Source organism: Pygocentrus nattereri, chromosome 25 (genome assembly GCF_015220715.1).
Source record: "Pygocentrus nattereri isolate fPygNat1 chromosome 25, fPygNat1.pri, whole genome shotgun sequence".
NCBI lineage: Eukaryota > Metazoa > Chordata > Actinopteri > Characiformes > Serrasalmidae > Pygocentrus > Pygocentrus nattereri.
In genome coordinates, this window is record NC_051235.1 from 28,804,196 (window position 1) to 28,816,695 (window position 12,500).

At 39.7% G+C, this 12,500-nt stretch overlaps 1 protein-coding gene across 1 annotated transcript in view; it reads right to left on the reverse strand.

Moving 5' to 3' along the window:
• LOC108416114 (uromodulin-like) overlaps nt 1-12,500 on the reverse strand; it is an 18,684-nt gene that overhangs the window by 2,792 nt on the left and 3,392 nt on the right. The window contains exons 3-9 of the mRNA XM_037534700.1: nt 11,426-11,693; nt 10,016-10,102; nt 6,058-6,366; nt 4,756-4,961; nt 4,083-4,234; nt 2,547-2,795; nt 2,213-2,372 (exon numbers count right to left, since the gene is read on the reverse strand). Of these exons, the coding sequence (XP_037390597.1) occupies nt 2,213-2,372; nt 2,547-2,795; nt 4,083-4,234; nt 4,756-4,961; nt 6,058-6,366; nt 10,016-10,102; nt 11,426-11,693 (1,431 nt within the window). The remainder of the gene's footprint in view (nt 1-2,212; nt 2,373-2,546; nt 2,796-4,082; nt 4,235-4,755; nt 4,962-6,057; nt 6,367-10,015; nt 10,103-11,425; nt 11,694-12,500) is intronic.

The following is a 12,500-nucleotide window of genomic DNA, read 5'->3' on the forward strand; positions in this document are numbered from 1 at the left end:
GACTTTTTCCTCCTACATTTTGAGAAATCTGTCATTCCTTTTGGTTTCTGTGTGTATAAAAACGTAACAGGTCAAAACGAAAGAAGCGCAAAGCCAGAGCACCAATCAGGGCCCAGCGGTCACTTTGTTTAGAGCTGGTTTTGACCTGTTGGTCATACCGACCCAGTGCAGCACGCGGTTCAACGTCAGCGCAGCAGCGTAAAACTTTGGGAGAGTCTGTTCAACATAAATGATGAACTAACCTAACTTTGTGTAAATAGAGCTCAATATAGAAATATGTCCACATATGCAGTCGAGACTGACGCGGCTTTTTTCTGAATTTCTACAAACACCATTTCATTTTATAGTAAATGAGTTTGGGCTGGTTTATGTTTATGAACAGACGCCTACAGATCAACATAGTAAAGGAGCTCATCTGTGATCCTGAGTTTAAAGCCAGTTTCTATTCAACTTAAACTTGGAACTAAGTTGTAAATAAATCTGAAACTGAAACTTTGCTTGTGTGTAAAAAGTGATTTCAGAGCCACTCGGTTCTCCCTGATGGAAACTGTTTACCTTCAGTGTTTTGTGCTTCTGATCATTTTAATAGACGTCAGCGTCACTAATTAATGACGTTCTATTAAAAGACTGGTTTACCAAGAGAGACGCTGGAGGACTTTCACCTGAAATGAGTTCATGAAGCCAGTCTGGTTATAAAAATGATACCAGGACATCAGAGCCAGAATTACTCTTTTAGTACTTTTACTTTATACTTAAGTACATTTGAAGGTAAATACTTTAGTACTTTTACTCAAGTGGAGGTCTAAAGGGAGGAACTTCTACTTTCACTGGAGGAATATTTTACCTTGGGTGTCTCTGCTTTAACTCCAGTACATGATTTGTGTTCTTCGTCCACCTCTGATCTAATCTAATCTTTAGTTTGGAACCAGATCTACAAGGCTAACATTGCTAAACAAACACTAGAAGTCATTAGTCACCAAAATCTGCACATAAACTTATCTTAATGTACTCAAAGTGCTCATGGTTTAGCAGATAGCTGCTCACACTGGATTGCGTTCATGTTGTTTCTTTTTTATTAATATCTGTATTTTTGTAAATTCCTGTGATTTTTTGCACTAAATAACAGAAATCATGTAATCCAGTGTTAATGTTACTGTATTACATGCCTGCCCACAGCGTCCAGCTACACAGTGACGTTTGGTCCAGCTTACAGTAAGTCACACTCTGTCCTAAACCAGCAACTCTGCACCACCTTAAAAAAGCAGGATGCAGTTTAGATTTGGGTGACTATTGACTTCTAGTGTTGGTTAGCAACCTTAGCCTCGTAGAAGAACTAAACTAAAGAAGCAGCATTCGGACACTAAACATGTCTCGGCTGATCAACTTCATCCAACCCCCTCTTGGCAGTGGGCATGGTGACCTCATGAGTGGCTGCTCCAGAGCGTCCCAGTCCACTGGTCAGTGCTTTTCTGTGGAGATTATACAAGTTGTGTGTGCGCAACTGAACACCTGTATCAGCAGTGGGTGCAGCTAAACAGCTGAATTCACTCATCAGAAGGGCCGTCTGGATACTTTTGGACACCGTGTATGCATGAAAAGGATCTTTCATCAACTGAGCTGTAAATGATCGAAGACGTTTTCCTGTAATGCTTTAATGATCAGAGAGATCGGCAAGATATTTGTGTCTTTAAAGGGCAAGTCCACCCATTTTTAAGCATTTCTGCATAATTAAGTGGTCATTCTGAGCGGTTTGGTGTGAAACGCTGTGCTCCAGAGAAACTGACCAAGTCAGAACTGGTCACGGTGGTGGTGATAGGAACCAGACGTCCACCTCTAAAAGCCCCCTCACAGAAAGTTACCACATGCCTGGTGTCTAATGCATTGTTGTTTTGAGTTTTAAGAAGAGTTCTGAGAAGATTTTGACCTAAAATGCCATTTCCATTTTAATTTTTAATGACATTTTAATGAAAAACTGATCGTATTGCTTCTAAGAGAAGGTTTAAGGCTAAAACACATCCTTATAAGTCCATGGTGGAGAAGACTCGTGTAGGTTCACTGGTGGTTTTGGAGAGTAAATACTGTTTGTCTTGAAGACATTGAGACCCCTGGTTCCTTTCACCACCACTGTAAAGACCTCTGAGCCGGTTAGTCTCTCTACAGTGAACAATGGAGCCGAACTGGATTAGTGCATTAGTGAAGTATCTGACCGTACCGTGCTGCAGGACTCCGTGGTGCGGTCACACAGGCTGAGACGGCAATGGAGGAACATGTCATTATAGTTTCCTTCGTAGAGGAAGAGCAGAGCAGTGAAGCGTGCTTGCAGAGAAATCCCATTCTCAGTCACCAGAACATCACGCGGGTCACTGGGACAACTGGAAAAATATGAATATTTTTTAATGTTTTTAAAAATGCCAGTAAAGCTGGTCTGTCCTGAGAACCAACAGACTAAAAGCTATAATACAACAGATGTCAAAGATCATAAACAGGTTATGAAATCCAGACTGCATGTTTGGGTCTGTTATGACCCAGAGCTAAACAGGGCTTACCGGTTCTGAATAAGCAGATATCTCCCAGAGTTATTAGGGTCGGGCGTGTCTGTGATGGAGCACTCCTCCACAATCACAGCAAAACGAGAAGCCTCCACCTCCTCTACGTTCACTCCCACATAGAGCGGAGCACCGACCGGCAGAACCACAGGCCCAGGGGGGTACATAGTCGTGAAGTTAGCGTTTCGGTACAGGGACATAGAGGCACGGGCACCAGGGCCAACACCAACCAGACCCATCTCCTGCATCCTGTATAGCAGAGCATATAACAAGGTATTTTAAAGTCACTGTACACTCAATGGCCACTTTATTAGAAACACCTTCCTTCTGCTTCCACTCACTGGCCACTTTATTAGAAACACCCACCTTGTACTTCCACTCACTGGCCACTTTATTAGAAACACCCACCTTGTGCTTCCACTCACTGGCCACTTTATTAGAAACGCCTTCCTTCTGCGTCCACTCACTGGCCACTTTATTAGAAATGCCTTCCTTGTACTTCCACTCACTGGCCACTTTATTAGAAACACCCATCTTGTGCTTCCACTCACTGGCCACTTTATTAGAAACGCCTTCCTTCTGCGTCCACTCACTGGCCACTTTATTAGAAATGCCTTCCTTGTACTTCCACTCACTGGCCACTTTATTAGAAACACCCATCTTGTACTTCCACTCACTGGCCACTTTATTAGAAACACCCACCTTGTACTTCCACTCACTGGCCACTTTATTAGAAACACCCATCTTGTACTTCCACTCACTGGCCACTTTATTAGAAACACCTTCCTTCTGCTTCCACTCACTGGCCACTTTATTAGAAACACCTTCCTTCTGCTTCCAGTCACTGGCCACTTTATTAGAAACACACACCTTGTACTTCCAATCACTGGCCACTTTATTAGAAACACCCACCTTGTACTTCCACTCACTGGCCACTTTATTAGAAACGCCTTCCTTCTGCTTCCACTCACTGGCCACTTTATTAGAAACTCCTACCTTGTACTTTGATTCACTGGCTGCTTTATTAGAGACAGCTACCTTGAACCTCCACTGACTAGCCACGCGTCTTCTCTGTGTTTATACGTAATGTTGATGATGGTCAAATAGTGATATATTTATAATATATAATGAACTGGTCATTCAAGGTGGTTTGGTGTCAAATGCTCTGTTTTAGACAAACTGAGGAGTGGAGCTGTCTGAACAGTTTAATGCCTCTAAAAGCTCCCTCTCAGAAAGATATTGCACAAAATATTTATGAATAAGCTACCTGATGCCTGAGACATTGTTTTATAATAGTTTTAAAAGAATCAAAACACTCTGAATGACTTTGTTAACAATTCGACAACGTAATTACGCAGAGATTTTGATAAAGCACTGGAGTTTCCCTCTTTGTATTTCACACAATTCAGCCTATGTAGGGTGTAACATTCAGAAGCCAAACAGCAAAATAAACTCAGAATTAGAAGAGAACATCACAGCAAAAGCTGCGCAGGTTTAAACAGAGAATAATGGAGAGAAGGTGGGAAACGGACGTACGAGAGGTAGGGTCTCACGGCGATGTCCATGCTAATGCGGGAGTCCAGGGGGTAAACACAGGAGAAGGGAAAGCCCGTGGGCAGTGAGAATACGCTGCTGTTTGCAAGGTAGAGGAACAGGGTGTTGGAGTAGACAGCATGTGTGCTGTTGATCTGTGGAGTTAAAGGGAAGGAAAACAATTAAAAACCTGTTACACCTTATTGTGAAGAAAAGACACACACATAGATTCTGTTGCCTTGGAAAAGGGTCCAGTATTTCAGTATGAAGTGCAACAGAGCAGCGGCTCTCAGTCCTGAAAGCTCTGCGCACAGCATATGGTGCTGTGAAAAAGTATTTGCCCCCACCCCCCCTTCAGTGTGGCTGAATTAAGGCAGTTGAATTAAGAGTTTGGTTGCAGCTGTTGCTGTGAAAGGTAATGCAACCAGTTAAGTTTAGGAGGCCAATTGCTTTTTATTTCATCCTTCGATGAATGAAATTCTCATCGTCTTGTGTTACTTTTTGTACAATGATCTGAAACCATTTAATGCGACAAATATGCAAAAACAGAGGAAATCAGGAAATGTTTCACAGCTCTGGTGGTTTTCTTCATCAGGTAATTATTAATCTCACTGTGACCGCAGTCGGATGTGTCAGTGGAGAGCAAACAGAGGGGAAAGGAAGCCGGAGTTCTGACCTTCAGCACGTTTCCGCACACGGCCGCTCGGCTCTGCACCTCGTACCACACGGTGCCGTTCTCCTCCCGCTGGGCCGCGCAGGTGGGGTCCACCAGGTGACCCGAGGTCATGTTGAGGGCATTGGGGCCTCGGTGGACAGCTGGCACACCAACTCTCATCAGGGTCCTGTTACAAACCAGCTGAGGGACAACAGCTGTGGAGGGCTCTGGGAAGGAAACGGCAGAGGGAAGTTTTTAATGTTGAGTAGTTCTCAGATCTGTAATGTGACGGGCAAAGTGGAGCATAAACAAACACAGGGTAACGGGGAATGGAAATTTAATGTACTGAAAAAGGTTCTTCTTGTATCCCCACAGAACCTTCATCTGTGAATTTCTCCAGAGTCGCCTGGTTTTGAACCATCAAAGTAACTTTTTAAAAAGTTTTCAATTGCTGAGTTGTGTGTATGAGTCATAGAATTTACTCTTGTTTTACTTACCCTCTTGTAAAATTGTAGTTATTTTATATATATATATATATATATATATATATATGTCACATATCATATAAGTAACTCACAGTGAGAGCTAGCCAGGCCAGCCAAGTACAGCCTCCACACAGTGGGGTTAGTTTAACGTAGTGTTACAAATTATCCTCAACAATAATAGAAAACAAGGTGTTTAAGTTAAAAACAGGTAATTTTTTGAGATTTTTTTTGAAAGTTTATGCATGGATTGCTTAAAAAGGTTCTATACACACTATAATCTTATATGTCATATATATTTACATAATAAAACATACACACACACACACACACACACACACACACACACACACACACACACACACACACACACACACACACACACAGGTTCTGATCCTTTGTTTTTCTACAATTTTGTCACATTTGCCACAGCCTCTTTTAACGAATCACATTTATTTTCTAAATAACATGGGATTTGACTTATTTATTGATTTTTTATTGAGTTTTGCATCAATCTAATATACTTTTTAGTTACGGTTATATATGCACAGACCACATTTGATGTTTCATTTTTCTGCAATATGCTAAATTCAGCAAATAAACTTTTGAATTGTGTACTAAGATGTGCAGACTTGTGCTCTCTGTAGAGGATATTTAGCTTATTTACGCTTAGAAAATCAACAAAATATGGAATTTGAAAAGTTTGCCAACACTATTGCATTCAGCTGCAGCTATAAGGTAGGTAGAGCTCATACAGTGGACAGGGAGTGCAGATTGGATATAGTCTATGTCATGTTAGGTTGTCAGGTTAGATTATACGCAGGGTAAACAAACCGTTTACCTTCACAGATCACTCCAGCGTCCTCATAGTGACCGCAGTTGTGGTTCTCAAAGCCATTGTGTTTGCACTGGACCAGGTAGGCCTCTGTGCCCTGGCACTGTGTGTTGTCCATCCAGATGGGACCACTCCCGGGACCGAAGCGCCCGTTGACAGGAGCAGCCAGAGCCTTCCCACACCCCAGCTGCCTACACACCACTGTCGCAGCGTTCATGTTCCAGTCATCATCACAGACGGTGCCCCAGCGACCGTTGTGGTACAGCTCCACTCTGCCTTCACACCTGTTACTGCCTCCGGACAGACGGACAGGGTCTGCAGACAGGGAGGTTCAGAAAGGTCAGTACTGTATTTATAAATGGGCAACAAACCAGCACAGTTTGGTGATTCAACTCGTAATGACCCGTTACTGGCCGGGAGACTCTGGTAGTGTGGCTATGCAGATGGTCACATGCAAAGGCTCATGGTAGGTGTGCAACTATTTGTGTTGTTTATTGTTGTTGTCTGTTAGTTTAAGTTTTGTGTAGGTGTTATTTGTGATATCCTGTGTCAGGGAGTCGGGTTATTGTGGGGATATTTGTGTTGGGGGTCGGTCACCGTCAGGGTAAAGGACGTGGCTAATGATGACCTCCCTCAGTAATCGAGTGGTCAGTATGTGCCTTTCTGCTGTGTTTGATACGACGGACCGCTTGTCTGAGTGGAATTATGCCCCCCCTTTCTGTTTGTTGAAGTCACGAAGCAGCTTTCTTCACTCCAAATGCAGTTGGTCAATCAAGATATAGCTAACAAGTAAGACAAGACAAGTAACTTGTCATCTCAAGATAACCCAAAAAATTAAAACCACCTTATGGTCTCTTTGGACTTCCATGATTGACTCAACTGACTAAAATATTGTCTTGACAAAATTGTTATGTTGAGGTCACAAGATAAGTAACTTGCTATTTCAAGATAAGAACTTTTGTTATCTGGAGATAACAAGATCATTAACTTGTTATCTCAAGATAACAACCCAAAAAATTAAAACCACCTTATGGTCTCTTTGGACTTCCATAATTGACCCGACTGACTAAAATATTGCCTTGACAAAGTTGTTGTCTTGTGGTCACAAGAGGTAACTTGCTATCTCAAGATAAGAACTTTTGTTAGCTTGAGATAACAAGATAAGTAACTCATCTCAAGATAACAACTGTTTTCTCGAGATGACAAGATAATTAACTTGTTATCTCAAGATAATAACATTGTTTGGCCCAACTGACTGAAACATTGACCATATTTGAGGCAAGAAACTGATCATCTATTTTCTGTACTGAACTACACTACACTACACTACAATACACTACACTACAATACACTACACTACAATACACTACACTACAATACACTACAATACAATACACTACACTACACTACAATACACTACACTACACTACACTACACTACACTACAATACACTACACTACACTACAATACACTACACTACACTACACTACACTACAATACACTACACTACACTACACTACACTACAATACACTACACTACAATACACTACACTACAATACACTACAATACAATACACTACACTACACTACAATACACTACACTACACTACACTACAATACACTACACTACAATACACTACAATACAATACACTACACTACACTACACTACACTACACTACACTACACTACAATACACTACACTACAATACACTACACTACACTACACTACACTACAATACAATACACTACACTACACTACAATACACTACACTACACTACAATACACTACACTACAATACACTACACTACACTACAATACAATACACTACACTACACTACACTACACTACACTACACTACAATACAATACACTACACTACACTACAATACACTACACTACACTACACTACACTACACTACACTACACTAAACTACAATACACTACACTACACTACACTACATTACACTACACTACAATACAATACACTACAATACACTACACTACACTAAACTACAATACACTACACTACACTACACTACACTACATTACACTACACTACAATACACTACACTACACTTCACTACACTACACTACACTACACTACAATACACTACACTACAATACACTACACTACAATACACTACAATACAATACACTACACTACACTACAATACACTACACTACACTACACTAAACTACAATACACTACACTACACTACACTACAATACACTACACTACACTACAATACACTACACTACAATACACTACACTACACTACACTACACTACACTGCACTACACTACAATACACTACACTACAATACACTACAATACACTACAATACACTACACTACACTACAATACACTACACTACAATACACTACACTACACTACACTACAATACAATACACTACACTACACTACAATACACTACACTACACTACACTAAACTACAATACACTACACTACACTACAATACACTACACTACAATACACTACAATACACTACACTACAATACACTACACTACACTACACTACAATACACTACACTACAATACACTACAATACACTACACTACACTACACTAAACTACAATACACTACACTACACTACACTACATTACACTACACTACAATACAATACACTACAATACACTACACTACACTAAACTACAATACACTACACTACACTACACTACACTACATTACACTACACTACAATACACTACACTACAATACACTACAGTACACTACAATACACTACACTACACTACACTACAATACACTACACTACACTACACTACAATACACTACACTACAATACACTACAATACACTACACTACACTACACTAAACTACAATACACTACACTACAATACACTACACTACAATACACTACAATACACTACACTACAATACACTACACTACACTACACTATAATACAATACAGTACACTACAATACACTACAATAAACTACACTACAATACACTACACTACAATACATTACACTACACTACACTACACTACACTACAATACACTACACTACACTACACTACAATACACTACACTACACTACAATAAACTACACTACACTACACTACACTACAATACACTACACTACACTACACTACACTACACTACAATACACTGCACTACACTACAATACACTACAATAAACTACACTACACTACAATACACTACAATACAATACACTACACTACACTACACTACACTACACTACAATACACTACACTACACTACAATACACTACAATAAACTACACTACACTACACTACACTACAATACACTACACTACACTACAATACACTACAATAAACTACACTACACTACAATACACTACACTACAATAAACTACACTACAATACACTACAATACACTACACTACAATACACTACACTACACTACAATACATTACAATAAACTACAATACACTACAATAAACTACACTACAATAAACTACACTAAACTACAATACACTACACTACACTACACAGTGCATTCAACAATACAGTAAACTACAATACACAGTGCAATACTATAAAATATAATATATAAGTGCAGCACAATATATTGCAAACAATACTTAATTATAGTTAGTTCCTATATTGTATTATATTGTATTGTGTCAGTTGTTCAGAACAGTTTCATATGGAGAAAGCTACAGCCATCTGTTTCATCTCGGCCTGGCCGTCTTTGTGGAGAGGTATGAACTGTTTTTCACAGCAGGGAGTTCACACCCCTCCTATTTCACCCCCTCATTGCTCACTAGCATTAGTCCTTGTTCATCACATAACAGTCACAGGAAGAAACGTTCTATTTGTTAATATTTATGAAAAAAATCCACGTCGATTCCTGGATTTGTAACTAATTAAATGTGAGATTAAATATTACCTTGTGTTGTTCACAGTACAGGAACGTTGGGAGGTGCTGAGAACTCACCTTGAGTCTGGCACGTCCAGGTGATCTTGTCTGCGCTCATACAGGAAGTTCCCTCTCTGCATGTTGCACACACCTTGGTGTTGGCGTCTAACCAAAGACATCAAAGAGGACTTGGTGAACTTGAGCAGCTCACGAATGTAAACATTTAATCACTTTGAATGATTATTTATTCAGGAAACGCTGCTGAGTGATATTATGTGTTATTATCATTGCTCTGTGTTAAAGGCAGGAACGTCAGAGCTGCCAATGCACACAGTTCAGATTAGGCTTGAACCACCAGCCCACTGACTACAGGTCAGTACTGATTATGTGCACAACCCTTCAAAAGGGTTCAACTTACTTTTTACATAATTTACTTTTGAATATAAAACACTAACATATTGCAACAAACTTTCATGTTTTTGTAGCTTTTCGGGGTTTTTTTTTAGCTAATTTGAAGTTTTTTACTTCTGCTATAAGTTATAGTTACTTTTTTGGAAGTACAAAAAAGTTTCATAACAGAAATTAAATATATCAATAACATATATGAGGTGGACTAGTGGCCTGTCCAGGGTCTTCCACCCAATGACCCCTGAGATAGGTTCCAGCTCCCCCAATGACCCAGAAGGATAAGCAGCTTGGAAAATGTGTGTGTTTGTGTGTGTGTGTGTGTGTGTATGTATGTGCGAGAGAGAGTGACAGTTTGTGTGTGTATTTGTGTGTGTGTGTGTGTGTGTGTGTGTGTGTGTGTGTGTGTGTGTGTGTGTTTGTGTGTGTGTGTGTGTGTGTGTGTGTGTGTGAGAGAGAGTGTGCACGTGTGTGTGTGTGTGTGTGTGTGTGTGTGTGTGTGTCTGTGTGTGTGCAAGTGAATTACATTTGAGTTATTATCACAATGATATTATTGTGCTAATAACTACTATGAACAGTAATATATAACTTTACATATACTGTAATAAATATGATGTGATCTGTACATGATTTAAAATACATGCCAGAAATGGTTCTTTGCGTGATGCTATAGAAGAACCACTTTTGGTGATCTAAAGAATCTTCCAGTGAACGGATCTCTGGAGAACCATTTTTGAGATGTGTGACAGTGAAGCTTTTAAAACCAACATCCACACTAATAAATAAGTAAATAAATAAATAAATAAAGTACAAATAAACCATTAAAGTTACGAGTTGTCGTCAGACTTGTCTTGAGATTTGATCAGCACTTTTGAAAGATCAGGCAGCCTGGATATCAACTCTATCATAAGCCAAGGTCCTAACGCTTTCTCAGTTATCCCACAGCTCTGTTCATCATTCTGGACACATTTCTTTTTCTTTAATATCCTCCTACTCATATTTAATTTGTTTTAATTCATTTATCCTGTTTTACGTGATTGAGAAGGTGGACTTTTGAACGGCAGTGTCAGTTCAGAAGCTCACCGGCGGCGTAGGCCAGGAAGCAGAGGGGTGGCTTGACAAACTTGTAGACGTAGTAGTTTCCTGGACAGGCCTTGACGTTAATGGGGAACTCAAAGTTACAGCAGCCTTCCACCCAGCTCCCGCACACGGCGCCCTGCACCACGCCTTCCGAGTTAACGGGATGGGGGGTCTTCAGCCAGAGAGGGGAGTCGGTGCCACACATCCTGGGCTGGATACACCTCTCAGGCATCTGCACACTGACGCCACCCAGATACATCCTGTACCAGCCCTGTGAGCAGAGATGGAGCGCCAGCACAATAAAAGGGCTGAACTTTGTGACTGATACATGCAAACATCAGTAAAAGTTTACTTTAAAGTCTTTGCTTCTGTACTAACTAAACATTGATCGGATATTTTAATAATCATTTTCAATTATTTTACAATCCCATTTCCAAAAAAGTCGAGTTGCTGTGCAAAATATAAATAAAAACAAAATGCAGTGATGTGCAAATTATTTAAACACTACATTTCATTGAAAATAGTGCTGAGAAATTTGATTGTTTTTTGAAAAATATATGTCTATTTTGAATTTGATGCCAACCACACGTTCCAAAAAAGTCGGGACGGGGACAACAAAACAAAATTGTGGTAAAGTTGAGTAATGCAAAAAAAACACCTGGTTATTATTATTATTATCATTATTATTATTATTATTATTATTATTATTATTATTACAACACTCTTTTTTCAGCATGAAATACAAATTTTGTTTAATTGAAAGAAATGTACACAAATTACTGCACTTGTAAAATAGAGGTGCCACAATCGGCTCTAAAGAGCACTAAAAAAGCTTATTTAAACCTCGAAAGGGTCTTTCACAAACATCGTTTCCAAAAAAGGTTCTTCAGGGAACCAAAGTGGTTCTTCTAGAGGATCATGCAAAGAACCACCCTTAGTGGCACCCTGCTTTGTAAAGGGTCCATAATCACAGAAAGCTAAATTTAAAAAAAAATTTGATAAATTTTTTATATAAAAGAATTTGCTAACACTGTCTAGTCTTTAGGGCCCATATATGGAAATTATGCTGCAAAAACAA